This window comes from Trachypithecus francoisi, unplaced genomic scaffold, assembly GCF_009764315.1.
Source record: "Trachypithecus francoisi isolate TF-2019V2 unplaced genomic scaffold, Tfra_2.0 Lachesis_group15, whole genome shotgun sequence".
NCBI classification, from domain to species: Eukaryota; Metazoa; Chordata; class Mammalia; order Primates; family Cercopithecidae; genus Trachypithecus; species Trachypithecus francoisi.
Window position 1 is genome coordinate 87,549,288 of NW_022681460.1, and position 27,607 is coordinate 87,576,894.

Sequence of the window (27,607 nt, forward strand, 5' to 3'; positions counted from 1 at the left end):
GTCCTAGCATTTGTAATTTACATAATAAATAAGATCTAATCTTTTTTCTGTTTGAACATACTTTGGATGTTAAGAAAGAAAATATTTAGGTTTCAGTGTTAAAATCTCTATCTCATTCTGGAAACCCCAAATGACTCCTAAAATATCTCACCCTACTTTTTGACCTTTAGCCTATTTCTGTACCTGTGTGAAGAAAGCTTTCCCAGAAGAAAAACTCAGCTCATTTGCTTGTCCTGTTTGCTTAAGTAACTACTTCACACTCTTAGGGTTTAATGTTTTTGTCCAGTAAGAACGGCTGGCTACCAAGGCAGACGCCAGGAGAAGGATCAGAGGCCAAAGCAGATATAAGAGGCAGAGGTCACTGGAGTGCCAAGAAATTAGATACCAAAGTGACTGAAGGGAGATTTTTCCAGACAAAGGGGTGGAAGGGAAAGAGAATGAGGGAGGTGGAGTAGACAGAGGCAGAAGGCAAGGGAGAAAGAACTTCTTGAGAAGCTTGGCCCCCAATTTGGTAAAAATTCAATTATTTTGTGAGGTGGTATTAAAGCTATCATTTTGTCCAGGATTTTAGGAAAAGAAATGATGATTGACATGCATAGTCTGAAAAGTGTTGGGATAAAGCAAATATCTCCAAATTAATAATCATATATCATAATCAACATTAAGTAATATAAACCTTTATAGTCACACAAAAATGTAAGAATAATCTATTGGCTGTGCATAGATGGAGATATTTAAGTCAAATATATCTCATTTAATATCTGACCCTGTTATTTGTAGTATATGATTTTGAGCAAGTTAGTTATTATTTTCTCATCTGTGATGAAAGGATGTTATTACAGATCTCACATACATTTAGAACAATTAAAACAAATCATCTTTGTCTAGTATGTTACACAAATCATGCCATAGAATAGGCATATAAAGCATTAAAAAATGTTTCTGGGTGAAGTTCTCATGGTCACTCGCGATCTCTGGTTAATCAGTTTAATGTGGCACTTGCTTATAGAGTAGATGGCATTTTAACCTTAGAGTGCCAAATGAGCCATTATGGTAGCAAATGTGTTCTTGTTTTGGCACAGAGTTCAGTGACTACACACTAATATATCTAATATATTATCCTGTAATTAACAATGAATGGCAAAACTGTTTGTATATATGGCCAATTAACTAAATGACCAGTTTCCAGTGATGTACCATATACTGAACTTAATCAAATAAAGGTTGGATTGATGGTCAACAGCTGTGAAGTTGGCATAATAAAATGCCCTTCTTGAAGAAGCACCTGTTAAAAGGACACCTTGGTACAACAGTGTAATGCATTTGGGTATTCCAGAATTCTTTCTCAACAAAATAACACATTTTGAGTGATTTTGGTCAACTAATTTCTCAAATCTGCAGTTATTTATTGAAATTCTTTAACATTTAAATGTTTGTGTGTGTGTGTGTTTTTGTTGTTATTTTGTTTTGTTTTGTTTTTTCCGAGATAGAGTCCTAGATGGAGTCTGGCTCTGTTGCCCAGACTGGAGTGCAGTGGTGCGATCTCAACTCACTGTAACCTCTGTCCCCTGGGTTTAAGCAATTCTCCTGCCTCAGTGTCCAGAGTAGCTGTGATTACAGGCACTCACCACTACGTCTGGCTAATTTTTTTGCATGTTTAGTAGAGACGGCTTTTCACCATGTTGGCCAGGCTGGTCTCAAACTCCTGACCTCATGACCCACCTGCCTCGGCCTCCCAAAATGCTGGGATTACAGGCGTGAGCCACCGCACCTGACTAAAGTTTAAATCTTTTAAAAAGTCCTTTCCACAATGAAAAGGATTAAAGTTTGTCAAAGTGTCTAACATCTAATCTGGAAGACATGTAAAACCAGGATTCTAAAGCATTCTAAGATTCAAATGAGAGCATTCAGTTTGCATTTCTCCTCAGAGACCATGACTGCAATATCTGGCTATTAGATTAGTAAAAGTTCTTAGTTTGCCCAAATATTGATCCCTCATTTGTCTCAATCATGGTTTCTAAACATCTCAGTAGCCATTCTGCATGAATGCTTAGTATCAATTCATCCTAAAGCCTAATCCTCTAAATAATAATAATAATAATAATAATAATAATAATAAAATCTGAGGAAAGCTTTGCTATTTACTTAGAAGGTAAGAAATCTTTATTACTTATCTAAATGTTTTCCACAAGAGGGTAATTAGTAAATGTAGGTCTTTCACTGCAGAATAGTATCAGCTTGACCGAACTACTGCTGCATATTCATACTCGTTACATTTAAAAGTATCCTCTGTGTTTTGACGCCTCACCAAATTGGATTTCCACTTCTTTTCTATGTCTTCAGTCTGATAAATGGATTGCTGGCTTGGAGGTCTGGAGCCCCTGAAGTCTCTGGGTTTCTGTTTCCTTTTTCTCTAATTGTTCTTCTAAACTAAGTATCTCTCTGAGTTGTCATACAGTATTTTGATGAAAAATACAGATGACTTTCCTAATAAAGTAAGTATAAAGTATCGCAGCATTCTAAAGAAAATCATCTGTTTGTGCATGAGTGAAGCCAATTCCCAGGCCCAGGGCTGGGGGCAAGCTCTCTGGTAGATTTGTAGAAAGGTGACCAGTCTCAGGGCGGCAGTCATTTTCCTCCCCTCCCTTGATTCTGTTCCCTCAGGAAGCCACTCTGCTGGGACCCTGCAAACCTTGGGAAGGGGGACAGGGACAAGATGTGCACTTAACAGGCTCAGTAGGTCCTGCAGCTGCTGCCACACTCCGTATCTGTGATAGCTAAGCAGCTGCCATAACCGCTTTGGAACCTGAACGAGACAGCAGCCGCCAAAGCCTGCTGGTTCCAGTTGAGCTGTTTTGTGTGTTTCGCTGTGTGCGTGCCTTCTTTGAGGAGGGGCAGAGAGAGAGATTGTTCTTATTTATAGCTTCAGAAAACGTATTTGGTTTTTCCAAAGGTAGAGATAACTGCACAAATAGAAATGTTAAGGGTGGAACTCCTAACGGCTGAGGCAAATGAGGTTCCCGAAGTATGAAAAGTAAAGAAGAGGGAATTAAGCTACTGTATCCTTTTGCAATGCACAGTAGGTACACACACACAGAAGTTCGGGCAGATACTGATGGATACTGGTGCTAGCAAAGGAAGTTCACCTGAGTTACAATAATAAATATTTTAGTGCTATTGTTACCCTCTAGTTCGCTCTACATGAACGGAATGTTCTCTTCCATCATGAAACAGATTCGGCTCTGGTCTGACGACAATTTTCCGCATTGTTCGTGCCCCAGTGGAGAGATGCACTTCCAGACGGCCCCTGTTGAGGAGTATTGCATAATAGGCCTGCAAAAGCAAGTGGTTATTGAAGATTAAACAGAAGTCTAATTTATGACTTAGCTTTAGAGATTCCCTAGCAGAACCACAGGCTCATCTGCTCTGAGAATTTACCTGAGAAATTAAGACTTTTCTCAAATGGTTTTGAAAACAGCTGGAAATATCTTTCTAATAAGTTACCATTTTTGCTTGTGAGATGATCTGGAAAGTGGATATATTAATATAGCAGTTCTCTGCAAAGCAGATTTGTGATGCTGAAAGTAACAGCTGTGCTTGTGCTGGTCCTCTAACTTACAAAACTCATCAGGAGACAAACGGTGTCAACAAAATCCCTGTCCCTTATATTCACAAGTGGATAGCTAGTTTCTGAGAATCAGGACTGACTCTCAACCTTGTGGCATTCTGAGTATTTAGACTGCAATTTGTTCTCTGAGCTGGTGGAATAGATTGCTATCACAAACATGTAACCTGCCTCCCACATTTAGAAAGAAGGAAGATAAATTCTCATCCACAAATTTGTCTGCTTTCTTCTTGCTACTGTTACTATAGCAACCAGTGCGGTTTTGATATCCCATCATGAACCCCAGGGAGCCTAAATGCAGTCCTTATCCCTAGAGCTGATGCCACGTGCTCTTCCTTTCTTGTGGAGTATAGGAGCACCTGACGCACAGTGATGGCTCAGTTCTCCATGAGTCATCTGTGGTGGTAGTGACAGTTTCCATCAAACATCATCACGTTCCAATAATTTACTAAATCATGTATGTAGTTACATGTCCTCCACAAAACATTTTGAGGATCTGGATAAGTGCTCACCATCTGTCAAAGGGAAATCACAAACTACTCACTCAATTAAAAATTCCTTAGCTCATGAATTGTTTGACATATCAAACCCATTTAGCAGAACGGAATCACAAATAACTCTATGGGTATCAACACTGTTAGCTTTGAAGTATAAAACATGTCAATTTAACCAGCACTGAATCTAAATCTAATTATGTGTAACAGACTTACACTATTTAACATTGGGTCCTTCTTCAGATAGCATATACTATGATATTTTATAAACTAGATATGAGTTATTAAAATGTTAAAACATTAAAATGTCATTTTAGCTTAATTTATACTATAGTACTTAGTGTTTTCTTATTGTAATTGTTTTAATAGGAATCTGTTTTATTTTAGGCACTATCCTGAAAGCTGGAGATTCACCTTCATTCTTTTGTCTTGAGGGGGAGAAATTTGGAGCCAGTAGGTAGTGTTTAAAAATCTGGCAGTGATGAAGGAATCAAGTATCCTTTAGTGGAAATCTATTTCAGAATATTTGATCTGGTCTTCTTATTATAACTAGCTTATCATTTGCAATAGTGAGAATAAAGTTTATTTTTCAAGATAAAGAAAAAAATTTAAGAGGGCATTTGTATTTTATATTTATTTAGTGCTTATTATGTGTAGTAAGAAATGAAATAAAATAACACTTTTCTCCTTCTACTCTTCAAAAATATTTTTATTATGACTGATATATTCTTCACAATATGAGTGATATACATGTAAATGATGAAGCTGCATTAACACTGTACAATAAAATGAATACCTGTAAATCTACCACCAAATTTCAGAAACAATACCATTGCATCTCTTATGAATTTCTTTCTAATACCATCTCCTTGCTTCTCCATCTCAGAGGTAACCACAAATGTGGATTTTATGTTTATCATTACCTTACTTAAAAAAAAAATTTTTTTTTTTTGAAATTCACATGTGTCTGTTAACGATATGTTGTTTAGTGCTACTTGTATAACAAATCTACAAAAATGGTATCATATAGCACATTTTTCATTTTTATTTATTTTCTATTTATTATGTTGTTATGTTTAGTTATAATTTATTCCTTTTTCTTATTGCTTGATATCCCGTTATGCAAAAGTGCCACAGTTTGCCTCTCTGTTCTCTAGCTGATGAATATTTGGGTTGGTTTCTAGTTTCTCTGCTATTATAAAGAATACTTCTATAAACATTCTTGTACAAGTCTTATTATGCAAATGTGCAAAAACTTGGGTCTGTACCCAGGAGTGGAATTGTTGGCTTGTAGAGAGTATGCAAATGTTCAACTTTAGAAGACAGTGCCAAATTGTTTTCCAAAGTTGCTTTAGAAATTTACTTTTTCTACCAGCAGTGATCAAAGGCACTCTTTGATTCACATCTTTCCAATACTGTTCTTTCTAATACTATAGCAACCAGTATGTTTTGATATCCCCTTATAAACGGCAATGAGCTTTTCCCCTTTTGGGGACAAGGATTGTATTCCTTATAGATTATACATACTGTACATTTCCAGACCAAGGCTTGTGTTTTGTGTTGTTTGATGACCAAAAAGTTTAATTTTAATGCAGTTCCACTTATAATCTTGTTTTGTTCGATCAAGTCTTCTTTTGCTGAAGGTCAAAAGTTATCCCAGTATATTTTCTTCTAAGAATTTTAAAGATTTTTGTCCTTCCATATTTAAGACTTTAATTTATTGTGAACTTATTTTTTGGTTTGATATGAAAAAGAAATTTAGCTTCATTTTTTCCATATGAATAACTAATTACCCTGAAGTCATTCACTGAACAGCGCAATGTTTTTTTTTAATGAAATGCAGTGCCACTTATTGTCAAATGCTGTTTCCATCTGTGCTTGTGTATTTTCAGCTCTTTCCTATTTGCACAGTTATACATGAATTAACACGATAGTTCCACCATACAAAACTCTACCTTTCAATGTGCTGCTATCTGGTGGAACAGCCCCAACTACATTATCCTTCTCTTCTAGGACTTCCATCCTTGACAGAAATTTTTGAATAAGCTGTCATGATTCACAGAAAAATAAGGTGATATTTTTATTATAATTGAATCTACATATCATTTTGGGGAGAAATGACATATTTTAAATATTGAGTCTTTACTCTCTTCATTAACATGTTAACTATGCCAATTTATTGACTATAATCATTGAGAAATACTTTGATATCATTCAATGAAATTTTATAATTTTCTCCATATGGGCTTTGTGCCTATTTTGTTATAATGATTCTTAAATTATATATTTGTTCTTATTCTTGTTCTTGTGCTATACTTACTTGTTCTTTTCTTACTATGCTAAGATCAGTGCAGTTAAAATAGTCATCCGTTTCTTGGGCTTGATTTTATAGCAAATGTTTATAATGTCTTTTTTTTTTAATCAGGAATACTTGTTATAGTTTTATTTTAATAGATGGCTAAGGAAGTTCCTTCCTCTTAGTTTACTTAAGTATTTATTTATTTATTTATTTTTATTATACTTCAAGTTCTAGGGTACATGTGCATAATGTGCAGGTTTGTTACATATGTATACTTGTGCCATGTTGGTGTGCTACACCCATCAACTCGTCAGCACCTATCAATTCATCATTTATATCATGTATAACTCCCCAATGCAATCCCTCCCCCCTGCCCTCTCCCCATGATAGGCCCCAGTGTGTGATGTTCCCCTTTCCGAGTCCAAGTGATCTCATTGTTCAGTTCCCACCTATGAGTGAGAGCATGCGGTGTTTGGTTTTCTCTTCTTGTGATAGTTTGCTAAGAATGATGGTTTCCAGCTGCATCCATGTCCCAACGAAGGACGCAAACTCATCCTTTTTTATGGCTGTGTAGTATTCCATGGTGTATATGTGCCACATTTTCTTAATCCAGTCTGTCACAGATGGACATTTGGGTGGATTGCAAGTCTTTGCTATTGTGAATAGTGCTGCAATAAACATACATGTGCATGTGTCTTTGTAGTAGAATAACTTATAATCCTTTGGGTATATACCCAGTAGTGGGATGGCTGGGTCATATGGTACATCTAGTTCTAGATCCTTGAGGAATCGCCATACTGTTTTCCATAATGGTTGAACTAGTTTACAATCCCACCAACAGTGTAAAAGTGTTCCTATTTCTCCACATCCTCTCCAACACCTGTTGTTTCCTGATTTTTTAATGATTGCCGTTCTAACTAGTGTGAGATGGTATCTCATTGTGGTTTTGATTTGCATTTCTCTGATGGCGAGTGATGATGAGCATTTTTTCATGTGTCTGTTGGCTGTATGAATGTCTTCTTTTGAGAAATGTCTGTTCATATCCTTTGCCCACTTTTTGATGGGGTTGTTTGTTTTTTTCTTGTATATTTGGTTGAGTTCTTTGTAGATTCTGGATATTAGCCGTTTGTCAGATGAGTAGATTGCAAAAATTTTCTCCCATTCTGTAGGCTGCCTGTTCACTCTGATGGTAGTTTCTTTTGCTGTGCAGAAGCTCTTTAGTTTAATTAGATCCCATTTGTCAATTTTGGCTTTTGCTGCCGTTGCTTTTGGTGTTTTAGACATGAAGTCCTTGCCCATGCCTATGTCCTGCATGGTACTACCTAGGTTTTCTTCTAGGGTTTTTATGGTATTAGGTCTAACATTGAAGTCTCTAATCCATCTTGAATTAATCTTCGTATAAGGAGTAAGGAAAGGATCCAGTTTCAGCTTTCTACTTATGGCTAGCCAATTTTCCCAGCACCATTTATTAAATAGGGAATCCTTTCCCCATTTCTCGTTTCTCTCAGGTTTGTCAAAGATCAGATGGCTGTAGATGTGTGGTATTATTTCTGAGGACTCTGTTCTGTTCCATTGGTCTAGATCTCTGTTTTGGTACCAGTACCATGCTGTTTTGGTTACTGTAGCCTTGTAGTATAGTTTGAAGTCAGGTAGCATGACGCCTCCAGTTTTGTCCTTTTGACTTAGGATTGTCTTGGCAATGCGGGCTCTTTTTGGTTCCATATGAACTTTAAAGCAGTTTTTTCCAATTCTGTGAAGAAACTCATTGGTAGCTTGATGGGGATGGCATTGAATCTATAAATCACCTTGGGCAGTATGGCCATTTTCACGATATTGATTCTTCCTATCCATGAGCATGGTATGTTCTTCCATTTGTTTGTGTCCTCTTTGATTTCACTGAGCAGTGGTTTGTAGTTCTCCTTGAAGAGGTCCTTTACATCCCTTGTGAGTTGGATTCCTAGGTATTTGATTCTCTTTGAAGCAATTGTGAATGGAAGTTCATTCATGATTTGGCTCTCTGTTTGTCTGTTACTGGTGTATAAGAATGCTTGTGATTTTTGCACATTAATTTTGTATCCTGAGACTTTGCTGAAGTTGCTTATCAGCTTAAGGAGATTCTGGGCTGAGACAATGGGGTTTTCTAAATATACAATCATGTCATCTGCAAACAGGGACAATTTGACTTCTTCTTTTCCTAACTGAATACCCTTGATTTCTTTCTCTTGCCTGATTGCCCCAGCCAGAACTTCCAACACTATGTTGAATAGGAGTGGTGAGAGAGGGCATCCCTGTCTTGTGCCAGTTTTCAAAGGGAATTTTTCCAGTTTTTGCCCATTCAGTATGATATTAGCTGTGGGTTTGTCATAAATAGCTCTTATTATTTTGAGGTACGTTCCATCAATACCGAATTTATCGAGCGTTTTTAGCATGAAGGGCTGTTGAATTTTGTCAAAAGCCTTTTCTGCATCTATTGAGATAATCATGTCTTTGGTTCTGTCTTTGGTTCTGTTTATATGCTGGATTACGTTTATTGATTTGCAAATGTTGAACCAGCCTTGCATCCCAGGGATGAAGCCCACTTGATCATGGTGGATAAGCTTTTTGATGTGCTGCTGAATCCGGTTTGCCAGTATTTTATTGAGAATTTTTGCATCGATGTTCATCAGGGATATTGGTCTAAAATTCTTTTTTTGTTGTGTCTCTGCCAGGCTTTGGTATCAGGATGATGTTGGCCTCATAAAATGAGTTAGGGAGGATTCCTTCTTTTTCTGTTGATTGGAATAGTTTCAGAAGGAATGGTACTAGCTCCTCCTTGTACCTCTGGTAGAATTCAGCTGTGAATCCATCTGGTCCTGGACTTTTTTTGGTGGGTAGGCTATTGATTGTTGCCTCAATTTCAGAGCCTGTTATTGGTCTATTCAGGGATTCAACTTCTTCCTGGTTTAGTCTTGGAAGAGTGTAAGTGTCCAGGAAATTATCCATTTCTTCTAGATTTTCTAGTTGATTTGCGTAGAGGTGTTTATAGTATTCTCTGATGGTAGTTTGTATTTCTGTGGGGTCGGTGGTGATATCCCCTTTATCATTTTTTATTGCATCTATTTGATTCCTCTCTCTTTTCTTCTTTATTAGTCTTTACTTAAGTATTTTTTTAAAATCATGAATGACTGTTAAATTTTACCATGTTTTACTATCTATTGACAAGATTATATGATTTTTCGATTTTCTTTTTTTTTTTTTTTTTTTTTTTAAGTTGGAGTCTCGCATTGTCGCACAGGCTGGAGTGCAATGGTGCAGTCTCGGCTCACTGCAACTAGGCCTCCTAGGTTCAAGCAATTCTCCTGCCTCAGCCTCCCAAGTAGCTGGGATTATAGGCAACTGCCCCCATGCCCGGCTAATTTTCTTTGTATTTTTAGTAGAGACAGGGTTTCACTATGTCGGCCAGGCTGGTCTCAAAATCCTGACCTTGTGATCCACCCATCTCGGCCTCTCAAAGTGCTGGGATTACAGGTGTGAGCCACTGTGCTGGGCCGATTTTCAGATTTTCTAATATTAAACCACTTCTGCATTCCTGAAATAATCCAAATTACTCGTGGTTATACATCTTGGGTTCTATTTGCGAATATTTTGTGTGAGCTTTGTATTTTTTAGAAAAGTAAATAAGATTTGTTACATGATATGATTGATCACTAAATGTCACATGCTAAAATTGATTTTTAAAACACATAATCACAAATAACATGATCTGGTTTACAAGGGTATGTACATACTTAAGGACATATTTATAAAGTATTCTGTTCTTTTGGTCATGGCAGACAAAATAATTCCTATGAACCCTTTCACTGAGAAAAACTAGATTAAATGCAAAATTACATTTTAAAAAATGTGATTGAAGGTATTAAAGAATACCAAGGCAATAAGAGTTATGACGCTTAAATCTGAGCATTGGAGGGATTGCTTTTAACATAATCAAATGGACAGGGGATATAAATACTAAAGTTTATGTCCTTGCAAAATTGATACTCTTTTTAAAAAAATGTTTTGAGATACTCTCACTCTGTCATCCAGGCTACAGTGTGGTGGCATGAATAGCTGAATAGCAATCCTGAATAGCTGGGACCACAGTCGTACGCCACCATGCCCAGTTAATTTTTAAACATTTTTGTAGAGCCAGGGTCTTATCATGTTGTCCAGCCTAGTTTCAAACTCCTGGGCTCAAGCGATCCTCCTGCTTCGGCCTCCCAAAGTGTTGAGATTACAGACATCGGCCTCTACACCTGGACGGTTGATATTCTTTAGGCTTTAACATCCTTGAATGCTATTGGGCTACACTTGTCCCTGTCTGTGTTGGTTGTGTTCTACTTGCTTTCTCCCAGGTCCATTTTCTGCCCTTCTTTGTGTCCAGAGAGGATGGGATGAGTCAGGCCCAACAGACTATCACTTCAGCTAGTGCAACTGGGAGACTGATCTTAGAAGAATTTAAATTTAAGGGACCGTAGGTGAATATCTACAGATTTGGTAAGGAGTTGGACTTGGAGACAGTAGAAAGTAAGATAATGTGAATATGTTTTAAGTTGTCCTCTTTACATACGCATATGTTAAACGCATAGGAAATATAGGTGCAAATATGAGTGTGACTTTGCACCTGCAATTGATCAACAGGAACATCCTAGAGAACACAATTGTCCTGGGGAGATGATGCGAATGAAATAGGAGGCCAGCATGGAAAAATGGAATGTTTAGTCCTTGCTAGCCAAGACGAGAGCAGAAATAAATGATGCAAAACTAAAAATATAAAAGCAAGTTAACTGTTTTATATAAGCATTAGGGAACATGCATTATCAGCTAGGTGTGAAGGTACCTGTCCAGTCTGCCTTCGTTTTCTCCTAGGTGGTACTGGTGTCCCTCCACTTCCCAAAAGAATGATGCCAGACTCATTCTTGGTGCTGAAGGACAGGTTGATTTCTGTTCCTACATCAATTGGCACAGGGGAGAGCTCCACAAAACCAGGCTTAGGAAAGCTAACTGTGTAAACATTCTGCGAGTAAAGGAAGAGGAGAGTAGACACCATTAGAAATAAAAATTTAAATAAATTCTCCATCTCACTCACCCTCCTCGATGCACTTAATGTGATTATGAAATAGATCATAGTTTTAGAAAGCAGGAAAACCCACAGTTACATGGAAAGCTTAAGAGCAGTTGAAGAAATATTATATCTAGTTATATGATAACTTCAAATCTACTAAGCAGTTTGTGTTAAAATCAGAATTATAGCATCTACTTTTATTCCGGAACTTTTGATTTTAAATATAGAAGATTATCACTGTTAGATAACTTTTTTTTTGTTTAAACCAAAGATTTAAGCCAAACTGACACACAGGCAGGCACATGTCTATCAATCTCCCTAAGTTTCCCTTGAAAACACTATAATTAATATCTCTTGAATAAACTCTATCACTTAATTGTTTATGTTTTACAGATGGGTATGACCATTATCTGTGTCTGCATTTTTCCCCAGTGATAAGACCAAACCTTAAAAATAAATAAACCAAACACCACATAGTCTAGTTTTTTTTCTAAAATTAAAATAGTACCATTGTCCTTGCTGAGTATAAAATTAAAACAGTTACATTTCAAGTAGAAATGTAAATAAGGTGCAAAAGGGAGAAAATCAGCTCCCCATCTCCATCTCCTCAAAGCTGTGCAGAAGCATATAGCTTTCTATAATTCATTCATTCATTCATTCATCCACTCTTTCATAACCTTGCCCACTTCCTCTCTCCTCCTCCCTACACTTCAAATGAATCTTGATAGACACGTTCATTCCTAATGTCTTTTTTTTCTTACATATGTGGAGGATATCACTCTCTCAGTAAATGCAGATCATCACTTTTAATGGCAGGAGGACTTTCCACTGTATGAATTTGCCAGTATTTATTTAAGCAAGCCCATGTAGTTAGGAATTTAAAGTGCTTAAAATATTCATTTTTAAAGTCCTAGATTTTGTAGGAGTAAAAGCAAAGAATCCTTTAATGTAGGCTATTTTCCTCCCACAGTGTTTCAAGACCAGTTAAATGACATAAGAGCTGGTAAAATGTATAATCTGTTTTCTATTCCAATTTTCAAATCATGGAGTTTTAGATAGTTCAGATAAAACTACTGTGCAGACTTTTCAATATTTATCCACATCAAATTTCTGCCTCATATTTTAGTTGCAAAATAATTCCTGGTTACTGAAAAATGCCTTTACGGAATCGTAATTTCCACGTGCAGAGGCTATTCATTTTCCGGACAGTTTCCATCCTCATGTATATATCTTTTGAATGTGAATGAGAGTTAGGCTTTGAAGATTAAAATTCTCGGTAAAACTTCCTTTAAGAAGCCAATATGGGTCCTTACAGTTTTAGTTCTTAATGTATTTTCCCTTTTCTTATTCCCAGACTTCTCAGAGTGGGTGTCTATGGCCTATTCCAAATTGGGGCCTGTAGCTGTGAACAATGAAGATCTTGAAAGTTCTGTTCCAGTCTTTAAACCTCATCATTCAAGTGGTGGATTCACTTTTTTCTTTACCCACGTTTTCCCTTCATTTCCCTAATTCTATTGGAGTGGTTTAAGATAATTTTAATTAGAAGCAGCAGCCGAAATGAATAATTGTATTACAGTAGGATAATTAAAAATGTATGAGAATGACATATTTAACATTTTCATTTTAAAAACAAGCCCATCATTATTGAGTTTCTATAAAATTCTTGCTAATATTTGCTGTTGACCATTGACTCTTGCTTATCGATATTTTAAGAGAGTAGAGCTATGGCCGGGGTCTTTCTCACATATGGGTCAGTGTCAACTGAAGAAACAGTGCAGAATAGTTAAATGAAAATAGGGGAATGCTAGGATGCTTTAGCATCAAAGAAGAGTTACTGAGGATATCAACTAACAAAGGACTTTGCAGGCATGTCAAACACAAGTCTTTGCAGAGTTGGTTGCCACAGGTCCCAGTCTATGTTATTTCAAAGACAAGGGGGCTAGACTTCAAGGTTGTAGACAACAGACTATGCACTAACGGTTATGGTGTAAACTACTGCTTGCTACTTGTATAAACTCAAATGGTTCCAGAAAAAATGTAAGGTTGCTAATAAAGCTAAATGCAACACATAAAAGTAAAATAAATTTAAAATGAATGACAAAAATGAGGAAAAGGGAAAAGTAGTGTTGGAAAAAAAGAGAAAAACAGAAAAGAGATTAGTATTACTGATATGTGCCATAAAGAGCTACACATTTGGGAAATTGGATCACAATTCTGGGACTTCATAATCCCATTTTTTATCATGGTAATTTAGAGAATGCTTTAATCTTGCTTTAAGAGTAGGATCAGTAGAAATGTAAAATATATTAACAAAAGACTGATCCTTGTAGGAGCAGCCACACTAAGTAAGTAAAATCTGATACAAATGTGTTTAGAGAACTGTCAAGAACAGACCAACCTCCAGGGAACATCCTTTGGTAACACCAACATAATCGGGACTACTGAGTATATTGTACGGCGTTCTTGAAATTTCAATATCTTTGAGGCAGCCGGAATATTTCTTCAGGTTTACTTCTGGCCTATTGAATAGTCAAATGGAAAGCAAAAGCAGTATCATTAGGGTGATGGCAGTATAGTCTCTGACAATTGGAAGGAAGCCTTATGGAGCAGATACATGCAGGCACATGTCTATCAAACTGCGCACACGTGTACCCAGCAAACTCTGGTTTCCATTATCTACTGGTTGGTCTAAGTGGATGTGAATGTTATCTTGCAAAAGGAGTCTTTTTGTAGTCCTTCTTCTCCCCTTTAACAATAATCTCACCCACAGCATTTAAACATGGAGTACAGGAATTAACTGACTTCTTATTAATGCTTTATATGTATAATGAAATAAGCTTTTTTTTTTCACCAAAGAGAAGATAATTGTGTAAGCAGCATAAACAAACTATATCACAAAAAGTTTTTAAAAACCTTGCTCAAAAGTTAGAAAAAAATCTGAAAATGTTTATCTTGAAAAAGATTTTTTTTTTTTTAATTGAGGCTTTTTCTTGAGAGATAGCTGAAAAATAAGATAATATTACATATCTCTTTAAGGCTTTTAAGTAAAACAAAGTCTAAGAAACATTCTTTTGGATTACATAGTTTAAAAACAGATGTTTAAAAATTAGGTTTACTGGCCAGGTGTAGTAGCTCATGCCTGTAATCCCTGCATTTTGGGAGGCCAAAGAGGGAGGAGCGCTTGAGGCCAGAAGTTCAAGACCAGCCTGAGGTAACTAACATAGTGAGACCCTGTCTTTGCCCTCCCCTCCAAAAAAAGTAGCTGGGTATGTTGGTGTGTGCTTGGAGTCCCAGCTACTTGGACGTGCTGAGGAGGGAGGATCTTTTGAGCCCAGGAGGCTGAGGCTGCAGTGACTTATGATCATGCCACTGCACTCCAGCTTGGGCTACAGAGTGAGATCCCTGTCTCAAAATAAATACATGTTTTTTTGTTTTTTTTTTTTAACAGATGAGTTTAGTTTACAGATTGACCCCAAAGTCTGTATTCTATATTAGAACAATAACAAAATAAAGCAATCAAATGCAAAAACCCATACATTTCATTGTTTCAGTAAATTTGAGAAATGACTTTTATACTCAATCTACACTTGAATGTTTATTTTTGCGTACGACTTCATAAAATGGGGCAAGTGTGTCAGCAGATTAGAAAATGAAGTCCTTGCCCTTGAGTCCAGATGTTGCAAGTGATCTGAGTTCTCCAAGACTCAGTGTTCTTATATGTGAAATAGGCACGATAATAGTAATCATAGTATCTACATGATCAAGTTGCAAAGGTTGAATAAATTAAGGAATAGCACTGCACACAGTAAGTGCTCAACAAACAAAGGCTATCAGAATGTCAGTGATGATGATACTTCTTTAATTATAACAGTGCTGTTCCACAGAACTTTCTGTGATGATGGATATTGTCTGTTCTGCACTGTTCAAATCAGTAGTTACTAGCCACATGTGGCTACTGGGACTTGAAATGTAGCTTGTCTCAATGAGAAACTGAATATTTATTGTTATTTAATTTGATTTAATTTACAACTAAATAGCTACTGTGACTTGTGGCTACTATTTTGAATAGTGAAAGTATACAGAAGTGAAAAAGATAATTCTTTATGTGGTGTTAATCAGCATCGGTAAAAGCTGTCCAGTAGGCATCAATATATTGTAGTTGATAGGGTGATGATTAATTCTCTCCTCATTGTCCCATGATGCCAAGTTCCTTTTTTTATCTTAATGAAAAACACATAGCATGAGGAAAAATAGGTGGAAAAACAAATTAGACCTTGGCAGTGTATATCAGGTGATTTATTTCATGTCTGTTTCCACCCCCAGCTCCTTTCTGGAACTTCTTTATTTTCATTGATAAGTTTTCCTTGTTCTCAAGGTTTTCTTTTCGTTCAGTCGGTTGTTATAAAGAACATGTCCAACTGTAGGGCGAGAATTTCGCTTATATTTTTCTTGCATAATGCAAAGAGAATGGTGAATTTCATTAACAGTGTTCACTTGCTTCCATATTTTCCTTTATGGAAAGACTGATTTATCACCATTATTTTCAGAGGTCTTGTTAATAAAGTAAATCACCCCTATAAGTTATATAGTTCATTGTTTCATGGAAACACAAAGAACCATTCCAAAATATGATTTAGCAGCCTCAATATTAGGACAATTACAGGGGATAAATAGTCACATAAGGTGACCGGACTCAATGGTAACAACGGGTTTCTGTTTCTGGAGGGTCACCACTCAGAGGCAAAATTACAAACCTACACAATGCCATCCCAGAGTTTTATTAACATATATTTCCAAGAAAGCCAGCCTTCACTTTTTAGCTATCTCAGCAAGTGTAGCACAGGTGGTCTTACAGCTGAATCATGATAAAACGCATGGTTTCTTTTCCCCTACTTTCATTTCTGTATATTCTATTCCTTTTATTAAAAATCTAGACTTGGTTTTAAAATTTTCTTGGATCGGTTTGGCTTTATTATCTTCTTTCCAGAAATCTGGCACAGCTGGGCTCTGAAATGCCAAAACACCGGGCTTTAGCTCTAGCCCGAGGATACCAGCCCTGCACATCTCTGAGGTTTGGTCAGCCATTTATGGCTGTGACGCCCGTTGCTCACAGCTTTTATGCAAATGCTAGTAAGAATTAAAATGCTCCTGAGAAGCTAGAACTATCTCACACTTCTTTACTATTAATGCAAATACTTATTTTAAATATAGTATTTCCAGAGATTCCTTCATCTGGCACCATAGCTAGTTTTAAATAAACATGTCAATACATAAACAGCTTTGACAAGAGGTGTAGAGGCTGTGTAAATGTTTGCATATCTGCAGGCCTGCAAAAAGCAAGAAGACAGTGGTAAGCATGTGAGAGCACAGTTTGATTCTTCAGCAGACAGCGTGGCACTAGGGAGGCCAGGGCCCGGGGTTCAACCCAAGAGTCCACTTTCCTGTGTTCCCCAGAACTAGACTGTGTACCAGAAATTGACCAGTTGCCTTTTGAGTGTGTGCCGCTGGTTACCAGGGGCACTCTGCCCAGATGTTTGAACAAGTGAGCAGAGCAAATCTCATCACTGCTGGTGAGACAACTCAAATTGCAGCCCAACTGATGGTGGGTAAGCAGCAGAATGTTGGCCAGCAAGGGGCAGCAGGAGAACTCTCACAGAGTGCACGGCTTGCTCGTGAAACATACTATGAACAAAGCTGTACTGGTGTTGCTCTGTTTCTGCACGGCTGCTTTATCTAAGAAGCCACATTTACCCAACCCATGCACTCGAAGAAGGCATGCATAAATTTAAATTTTACCTTGCTTTCATACTACGTAACAGGAAAGAGGCAAAAAAAACAAAAACAAAAATAAAAACAATTTACTTATAATTACATTTTCATTTAGTAAAACAATAAACTTTAATCATAAATCTTTAAAAAGATCATTTCACAGGGCTCTACAAAGGAAAGAAATGCAAAAGCTCCAACAGAACTAAAAATAGATATATGCCCTTGACGGCAGTGAAATTAGAATCAAAATATGACCATAGCTCACACTATCAACTTGGAAAATTTTTACTTTGAAATATGAATTTAAAGTACTTGTTCTTATCAATCTAATAAATGGGAAATGTACAATGTCACTATTCTGTAGTGTTCATGAATGGCTTATAAATATTGCCTCTCAAAGAGCTTGAGCTTAACAATGCATGTAAAAATAATTTGTTTACCACATCTTTTGCACTTTGTCATATTGAGAACCTGTCTGCAGGCAAAATAGCAGGTAACTATGAATGTTTGGGTCCTTTATCAATCACAAACATATCTCTAACAGCCGTTTTGAAATAATGTACCACACTATGGAAATACTATACTGTAATCATGCAATGCTGTACCATGAAAGTAAAAACATTTTAGTGATAAAGATTCATTTAACAGATTCAGATTTATAAGATTTTATAGAATTTAACAGGCATGCCTTTATAGGTCATTCCTAAAATTATTTTATGATAATTAAAATCATTACTAGAATAAATGAAGCTAGATTTGAATAACCTTAGTTTGGCAGTATTTAATTCACTCAATAATATATAGTTAATGATCTTGTAAAGCAAATCTTAGATCTGAACAACCACTGGATTCCTAGTGAATTTTTCCACTGGAAAAATTCTGGGATTTTTCCAATCATAATCTGTCTTTTTGGAGTAGAAACACCTAGACAGAAGTTTTATACCCTTTAAAAACTACCAAACTAATTAAACAAAACAAAAACATTAAAAACATGGTAGTCTGTAATAAACTCTTATGGTTTAACCAAATCAGTTAAACCCATTCTAATTAGAGTTTAATTAACATTTATTGAGCACCAAATACCATCCTTATAGACTATCTTATGTTTTATAATGAGCAGTAAATTAACTACATAGCACGTGAGTATTTTCTGACATTTTTTAGTTACTTTATTTTTTGAACTAACTAAATTAGGAAGCAAATGTGTCTCCCCATACTGCTAGCTAAAAAGCATATGTGAAATTAAAAAAATGTTGGCATGGGCATGAGAACAACTAATATAGTTCTTGTATTAGGCATATGGGAAAGCTCCAACACACCATTATGATGCTAATGCTTAGCAATAAAATAGGTTATACTCATAGCATCCTGGAACACTGACTAATTTTCAGAACACTAAGCAAGTCAGAGTGCCATTATCTCCAGTGAATGTACAAGAAGAACAGCAATTACAAGATTCACATTCCACTCTGGCTTCTACCTTTAATTACTTTCATAATTCTTTTCAGCAGGTGCATATAAAGGAAACAGCGACTCCAATCCATCTCTTCAACAAAGATGTCAAATTAGTCCTTTGGTTTCTAAATCCTGGTGTTGTTCTAACATGCGACATGATGTTTTTGATTAAGCCTTTCTGCAACCAAGGGTTATATGACATTCCTATTGTAATTAAGCTTCAGAACTCTAGTGAGCAAAGTGGTCATTTAATTAAAACTTAATCCTTAGCTTTACCTATAAACTAAATTACCTCAAGTTTCTCAGCGTTGGCAGGCCACCAAAATATATTTTGTCATCTGCTTTCAAGTCAAGACCAAAGTTGTTTCCAGAAGATGAAGTTGCTATGTTCTCCTCCTGATTAGTATCTATATCTACAATCGATATGTTGGCTATAAAGGAGATAGAACATTTAACATTTTATTTGAGCAATATCAACCACATCTATATCATCATTAATACTTCAAGACAAATTTGGTTTAATTCGAGAATTAACATTGACTTTCTCAAGCACTTGCACTATATTTAGCAATTTAATAATTACAGAAACAACATCAATAAAATACATTATTAAACTATCCCCCAAAGAGCATGAAAATAATAGCTTGAACATCAATAAAGGCAAACCAATGAAGATAAAAGAGATAAAAATAAATGGACATCAAAGATCCATTTGATGTAGTTTTCTATAATCTAGATAAGTAGTTAGAAAATAAAGCAAGATTAAAAAATGCTAAATAACAAAGATGTCTAATTAGGAATCAGATAATTAGAAACACGTCTAATTTATGGCTTTTTCTGTAAGTTTCACTATCCACAGAAACTACTGGGATTTAAACTCATCTGCAAAGTGTTACTGTTGTAAAATATGGTTGTACACACAAGTGGAAGGGATGTTGTACACAGAAGTTGTGGGATCCAGGTCTGCTATAAATTACATTTTAGACTGGGATGCTAAGTGTTGTGACAGAGGTATGGTCATCATGCCTTCCTGCTTTTCTTTTGGGTCTCTCAAGGTACTTTTAACGTAATGAAGATAAGAATTCAGAAATAGATAGAAAAAAGGAAAGACGAGGAACTTCTCTGTTCAAACTGCATTGTTTAGAAAGCAGACAGGAACTCCTTATCTCATTGATCTCCCTCACTACCGCCCCCTTCTTAGGGGTCAAGCTAGGTTTCTTCTGAATTACACGCTTTTCTACCACAATTCCTTGGATCCAGCCTTTAACTACTTCATATGCATCCTCGATGCATATTGACATCAGTTCCTTAAGATGACAGATTTGGCCTCTAAACCTTTATCTGATGTAGGATCCGAAATAGCAAGGATTTAAAAATGGACATTTGAACCAATGGGTTATAAGGGAATTTCTAAATGTTTATTCTTTAGGATGCTGGTTTCTTGGATGTTCCTGGCTCAAATAAATATGACAAATACTGGGTTATACAAAGTTAAACATATATCTTCTTAATTTTATGGCTGCCCAGATCTTTCGGCATGCTAATATACAATGCAATGCTCCTAGAGAAGGACATAGAGCAAAAAGTATTTCCCAAATTTGTTTGACCATGAAATATTATTTTCACTCAACCCATCATCTTTCAGAATCAGTGTTCTTTGGAAAACACAGAGAAACATCGAATTCCAAAATTCCCTTGAAGTTTATAGCTCTGTCATTTCAAAAAGATGTATCGTCAGTAAAATCAAACACAATTGCCTTATTAAAAAAGGACCGAAATAAAATACACAAACTAATGAACACTTCAAACCAGACTTAAAAGCAAACAAGAAAAATACCTAAAAGAATAATTGTCCTACTAAATATAGTTAGCATGTTAAGATTTTAAAATTGAATCACTTTCACACACCTATTTTATTATTTTTGTATACATAGTTTCATATATCTCCTTGACTGGACTGGGGGCTAAAAGAAAAGAGATTTATAAAACTGTTTGCAAGACTTTTTCATACACATTCTTTTTTATCTAGATCTGCAAAGACATTTTCATATGGGGCTGTTGACTGGAAGATGAAAATAGTCTCTTTCTGCAGACCTGGTGGGTATTTTAATGGTGTCTGAAAATGAGATTCTGCCTCTCTATCACAGGCAAGCCAGTGACTGGAGGTAGTTTTCCTCCTTATCCATGAATGAATATATGCATTTTTAGAGATCATTCTAAGAGAAAATGATTAAAGAGCAGCAACACAATTGAATTGAAATTCACTGGCCCAAAAGGTAACTTTGGCAGAGAGACAGGATGGCATATTTTTACTGACTTAAAGGAAGTGCTTTGCTCTGTCCTTCATGAGTGATAGCGATGAAGTGGGTTCTACTAGGAAATACTAGTAAATGCTAATGCTTGCTTTTATTTCATGCCCTATTTCTTTTCTTTACAGAATAGAAAAGTAGGCTATTAACACAAAATTTCACAGTTGATGGGTTCAGATGTGATTTATAAGTAGGTAGGGAAATCAGGATTTTATTAAGTAATAGAGTAGGGACTTAACAAATATTTTATAATCAAGGCAGAGTTGTTATAAGCTAAGTGTTTTTACTTTGGCTATTATTCTTTTTTCTCTTTCTTGATCCACTGAAAATCTAATGGAGTGTTCTCAACTTTGCTTCCTTATTGATGCATTTGGGGGATAGGGCACACTTGTGTCAGGGACTGTGGTTCTGTAACTGACTCAAAGAAGGTGGGGAACACTCCTGAAGGACTGTACTTGAATTTCAAGGGACCCTGCTCTTGCCAACTAGTTAAGAATAATTCTGTAAAACAAGTAATCTGGTCACTGAAAAGGAGCAATGATCCACATTGCTGGAGCCTTATTTCAATTCCCCTCCCATTACTCTGTGAACTCTGGTCTTGCTAAAGTCCTCAGGGACCTCCCTATATCCAAACCCAGTGGAGTCCTTTTAAGCTTTATCCGAATCCATGTTTATGCAACATTTAACGCTGTTAGCATTTCCTTCCTTATGGGAAATTTCTTCTGGCTTCCATAATGTCAAGCTCTCTGGCTTTTTTTCTACCTTTCATTCTCAATCTCCTACCCCGGGATCTATTTTTGAACACTTCTAAAACGTTGATGTTTTACAATGTCCCTTCCTTTGCCCATCTCAGGTTTTAGCCATCTGGGCAAACTCAAGTTTATATCTACTGACAATGTATTGATGACTTAAATGTTTGTATGCTTGGACCTGATTTTTGCCTAAAAATTCACATTCAACAGGTGAGACACCATCATCTATATTTTCCTTGCGTACTTAAAGCTAAACATTCCAAATCAAAATACTTATCATCTAACTCCCAAATCTGTATTACTTAACTTACTTTTTTATTGTTGATAATTTGACCCCCCACCCAGTTTACTAAACTAGAGAGTCATCCTGACTTCTTCCTCACCACATCTAATCAATCAACAGCTTCACTAATTTCTTCTCCTAAATACCTTTAATATCTGTCCTACTTTTAAAACAGTTTTACTGAGGAATAATTAACATGCTATAATTTAAACCATGTTTATAGCATGCAATTTAATAACTGCATGCTTTAGGAGATATGTATACACCCGTGGAACCACCACCACACTCAATGAACATATCCATCACCCCGGAAGTTTCTTTATGCTCATTTGTAATCCCTCCTTTTTGCCTTTTCCTACATACGCCATTCACAAGTAGCATCCCTCTGCTTTCTGTGACTATAGATTAGTTTACATTTTCCATGTAATTTTATACAAATGTACTCTTTTTGTCTGCCTAAATTTGCCTCTTTTTTTTGTCTGCTTATTTGGATATTCATCCATTTTGTACCTATATTAATACTTTCTTGTTTTTTATTGGTGACTAGTATTCCATAGTATGAGTATACCGCAATTTATGTATATCTATTTACCTGCTGATGGATATTTGAGTTGTTTACAGTTTTTAAGTAACACAGATAAAAGTAATGTGAGCATTCTGGTACAAGTCTTTGTATAAAAATATGCTTTCATGTGTCTTGGGTGAATAATTAGGAGTGAAATGACTGGTTTGTACGGTAGATGTATATTTAGTCTTTTAAGAAATGGCCAACCTCTTCCAATGTTATCCCACTTTATATCCTCAGCAGCAGTGTATGAGTTCCAGTGTCTCCACCTTCTGCCAGCACTGAGTATGGCCAGTCTTTTTAATTCAGTCATTCTAATAACTGTGTAGTGGTATCATATGGTGGATTTATTCTGCATTTCTTTGATGTCAATTCCCACTGCAACTCTTACTTCAAGCATCACTTACCTCCTGCCCGGACTATTATTGAACCTAATTTTTCACTTCGTCTTCAGTTTGGTCTTCTGACAATATACCTTCCACATTGACACCTCGACTAATATACTTCAGTCGAAATTACCCTGTCACTTCTCTACTTAAAATCGAGTTCATCAAGATGAACTGCAAACTCTCCACATAGTTTAAACAGCTTCCTGTGATCTGGCCCTTGCCAACATGCCCAGCATTATCTTCTATCACTCTTTTGAAATTTAAACTCCAGTAATTCAAACTGATTGCAACATCTGCGCAAATAATCCATGTTTTTATACATCTTTATCTTTTCATATGATGCTTTTTGGCCTGGATCGTCCTGCAACTGCTTCCACCTCTCCTACCCCCACAATCAGAAAAACTCCTTAGGGCTCAGGTAGTGCCTTATTTCTCTCCCTCCATAGTATCTCCCTTGGTATTTACTGTATCCTAAACAATATGGTAATTTGCTACTTGTGCAGCAGGTAAGTTACTCAAGGGTAGGAACCTTATGCATCTTCACTGATCCAGCATAGTATCTGATGTATAGTTGGTATTTAATAAATGTGTCCTATAAGAGCTAATCTTATCAAAGCAGGTAGTAAGGTTATTTTGCCAAGCCTTTCTTCTTTTCCTTTTAAATTCAGATTTTACTGCTTTAAGTGTGATCTTTGGATATGCTACTGCAGGTCAAGGACCATATGCTTGTAATCTATTGAGATTGCATTTTTCAACTTTGTATAAGAAGTCTGCATTTTTCTTTTGTGAATTATTTGTTTATAACATTTGCTTTTCCCATTGGGGCTTCAATGCTTTTCTTTTTATAAGGAAAAATTAATACATATTAACTGACCTGCTATAGTAATAAAATACTTTAAAAGTATCAGAGAAAATATATAGGATATAAGAGAATGCATGTGGAAAAACAGAACAGCTATAGTTTTATTATAATAAAAAATTTCACCTGTTTGAGAAATTTGTGGTGAGACACCAGAAATAACAAAGAACGGGTAATAACCATGGGCAGGAGAAGGTAGATGTTCCCAGTCTAATTTGAGAATCAAAATTCTGAACAACTGAACTTCATAGGACTTAATTTCTTTTTAACGGTGACACCAGGGAGATACATTAGAGAAGTAAGGAGAATGATTCATGTCATTAATACCCAAAATAAAAGTGAGAATGACTGCTTGGTGCATTTGACAGGAATATTCAGAAAGGCAAAAAGCAATGTGAGTCTAGAGTCAATTTGAAAACTAAGGAGAAGACTTAAAAATGAGAAGATATCAGCCAACTGTGTCAAAAGCATTGAACTAGAAACCAGAAATGGAACAGAAGATACTGTGTAGGCTGGGATAAAGGAAAGTTCTTTCTGATTTCTGGGCCACAGCTAAAGTAACAGTAACAGTAGCTCTAGTAAAATCTGGAAAAATTAGACCTATTGGGGGAAGAACTTTCTGAACTGATGGAATGTTGGAGTTATAGTAAACCTAAAACATATTTTTAACTACTTTCAAATTTATATAATTCTGTAACTTGACCTTTGACTAACATTGATTCAGAGCACAGATCTTTTGGTTATTTGTTTTATTGGCTAGAATAAAAGTTGAGATAACGGACTGATCATGGACATTAGCATTTCCAAGGTGACCATTTATAAAAACTGTTCTTCTAAGTTGTTGAATCATTTTATCCCTGTTTGTTACACTATACATTAACCAAGCATCTTATTATCTTTAGAGTTTATAGCATTAGCCAATTCAGCCTAGTGTTTTGAATGTCTTTATTTTTATTGTTTTAAAATTTTAGATTGGGGGGGTGCATATGCAGGTTTGTTACATGGATATATTGCACAAGAGTGAAGTTTGGGCTTCTAGTGGATCCATCACCCACACAGTAAACACTGTACCCAAGAGACTTTTTTTTTTTTTTTTTTTTTTTTGAGATGGAGTCTTGCTCTGTTGCCCAGGCTGGAGTGCAGTGGTCCTATCTTGGCTCACTGCAAGCTCTGCCTCCTGGGTTCACACCCATTCTCCTGCCTCAGCCTCCTGAGTAGCTGGCACTACAGGTGCCTGCCACCACTCCCGGCTAATTTTTTTGTATTTTTAGTAGAGATGGAGTTTCACCGTGTTAGCCAGGATGGTCTCAATCTCCAGACCTTGTGATCCACCCCCTCGGCCTCCCAAAGTGCTGGGATTACAGGCGTGAGCCACCGCGCTCAGCCCAATAGGTGATTTTTAAACTTTCACCCCTTTTCCTCCCTCCACCCTTTTGGAGTCCACAGTGTCTACTGTTTCCACCTTCATGTCAATGTGTATCCATTGTTTAGTTTCTCGCCTTGTAAGTGAGAACACGTGGTATTTGATTTTCTGTTTCTGGGTTATTTCACTTAGGATAATGACCTCCAGCTCCATTCACGTTGCTGCAAAAGACATGATTTCCTTCTTTTTTTATGGCTGCATACTATTACATGGTGTTTATATACCACATTTTTTCTCAATCATCTGTTGATGGACATTTAGGTTGTCTTTTTTTCTTTTATAATGCATATCCATCTTTTCCTTCTTTCTTCAAATCTATTATTCTACTACTATAGAAGAGAAGTTGGTGGGGAGACACTAGGCTCACCAGACTCTGTAGCATCCTAGATTGTTACACATCTCCAAACTGCTGCTAAAGAAACTTTACTAAAGCACAAATCTTACGATATCACACTCTTTCTTAAAACTCATAGTATTCTCTGTATCCCTGTAGCTTTCAGGATAAAGTTGAAACTCACTCACTTAGCTCATATGTCCTCTTCTGCACTGGTTCTGTCATCACTTGGCCCCTGCTGATAATTTCCTGCCAACATTCATCCATGTAGCTATGTATTCACTTGTAGTTACTAAAGCATTCGCCAGAGTGTGTTCAGCAGAATGCTAGTATTACAGGAATGGAAGGATTTCTCTGATTAAATAAATTTGGGAAATGCTGGGTTAAACAGCGAAACATTCTTCTTATTGAACAACTGACTACACAGAGCTTCTGACATGCAAATGTGCCTGGTGCCTCTCTTACACAGGAACAATGCATGCAGCAGCACTCCAAAATAAAGAATTGTAAAGCCAGTTTTTGTCCCGTATGAGGGGTTTCTCTAGAGTTTCCTGTTGGAAATGCAGCTGGAAAAGGATGTGTGATGCTCTCTGATGACTCCAGGCTTTCACACGACTTTCACTACTCTGAAATGTCCATACATGCTTTTCATCCAGCTAACTCCTCATCCAGCTTGTGCCTCAGGGGCACTCCAGTGGAAATTGACCTCTCTGTTTCACTCAAGTGTCTCTCTTCTGAGATTGCTTGCTGACTACACACATCTCTATCAGAGCAATTAGCTCTCTAACCTCTAACCATTGATACTTGTCTATCTCCCCAATTTGATGCAAGTTCCTTGAAGGCAAGAACTTAGAACTTCATTTAGTTCTTACATGGAACTTAGAAGGTGCTTGGCAGATATGTATTAAATGCAGAAATGAAAGACGGTACAAAGTTAAATTTAAATTTTCTTGAAATGTCACATTGGCATTGGCAACATTAATTAAGTGTATTTATATTAGCAGAAGTAACGAAGTTTCATTTGCAGATATTGGTAATTCCATACCACACAGAATTAGTGCAATTATATACTTAAAAAGCAATAGTATGACACTCAGAACTAATAGACTTGGATTTCTGTCTTGGTTGTGAGATCTTTTATATATATGTCTGTGACCACATAAAAGTTTGAGTGTACATTTTACTTTCTCTAACACTGGAACAAAATACCTGCTTATGTGATTAGGTAAAATAACATTTGGGGAAGTGTTTTAAAATGTCCCCGAATCATAACCATGTCATGTTACTATTGATCAATTATTTACTTGCATGCACACAAATGTTTGGCAATTTAAATGAGCAGAGAACTGATAACTATGCCCTATCACCCCTACAGATTCCACTGTGGGCCGCTTTAAAGGAAACACCTTGACAGAATAGGGAGAAAAGAAAAGCACTCAACATTTTTCAAACATATTACAGGATATAATTTTGCAAGTTGTAAGACAGTTTTATGCTTTCAAATTAAGCTCTCAGTTTCAAAAGAAAATGATAGAGAAGCATTTGGCTCTTCAATCAGTCATGTTTAACCCAAATCACCTATAATCTAAGCCAGAAAAATGACTGTATCAATTTTTCACTGAACTCGTGAGTAGCTAAAATGATAGACGGAATCTTCCTCTTGATCAGGTACATGTGCACTCTGGATTGCATGATTAAGGCCCATATTGCATTATTACTGTAAAAACTCACCATGTTTTTGAATTCTTGACAGGGTGAATGATTTCCATTTCCCATCATTATGGTTTTGATTGCTGACAACGGAAGCCATTCCTGAACCCAGATCATAACTGACTTTTATGTGCCCATCAGTGAGCTCCACACTCATGAAATCTCTCTATTAATAGAGTAAACATACACCAGTGATTAGATACACAGAGAAATAGATGAGTGTTGGCTTTTTTGTGGGGTTTATATTAGGGTCTTGTC

The 27,607-nt window shown here is 36.4% G+C and overlaps 1 protein-coding gene and 1 long non-coding RNA gene across 5 annotated transcripts in view; one reads left to right on the plus strand and one right to left on the minus strand.

Annotated features, from left to right (window-relative positions):
- LAMA2 (laminin subunit alpha 2) overlaps positions 1 to 27,607 on the minus strand; it is a 622,674-nt gene that overhangs the window by 27,217 nt on the left and 567,850 nt on the right. For 2 of the 4 annotated variants that reach the window (XM_033235504.1, XM_033235505.1), the window contains 6 exons: positions 27,371 to 27,515; positions 19,018 to 19,156; positions 17,298 to 17,309; positions 13,900 to 14,020; positions 11,277 to 11,453; positions 3,185 to 3,333 (listed from right to left, as the gene is read on the minus strand). In XM_033235504.1, the coding sequence (XP_033091395.1) occupies positions 3,185 to 3,333; positions 11,277 to 11,453; positions 13,900 to 14,020; positions 17,298 to 17,309; positions 19,018 to 19,156; positions 27,371 to 27,515 (743 nt within the window). The remainder of the gene's footprint in view (positions 1 to 3,184; positions 3,334 to 11,276; positions 11,454 to 13,899; positions 14,021 to 17,297; positions 17,310 to 19,017; positions 19,157 to 27,370; positions 27,516 to 27,607) is intronic. The other 2 variants (XM_033235503.1, XM_033235507.1) reach the window with 1 other exon arrangement.
- The window catches only part of LOC117097550, a 38,229-nt gene that overhangs the window by 5,039 nt on the left and 5,583 nt on the right, over positions 1 to 27,607 (plus strand). The window lies entirely within an intron of this gene.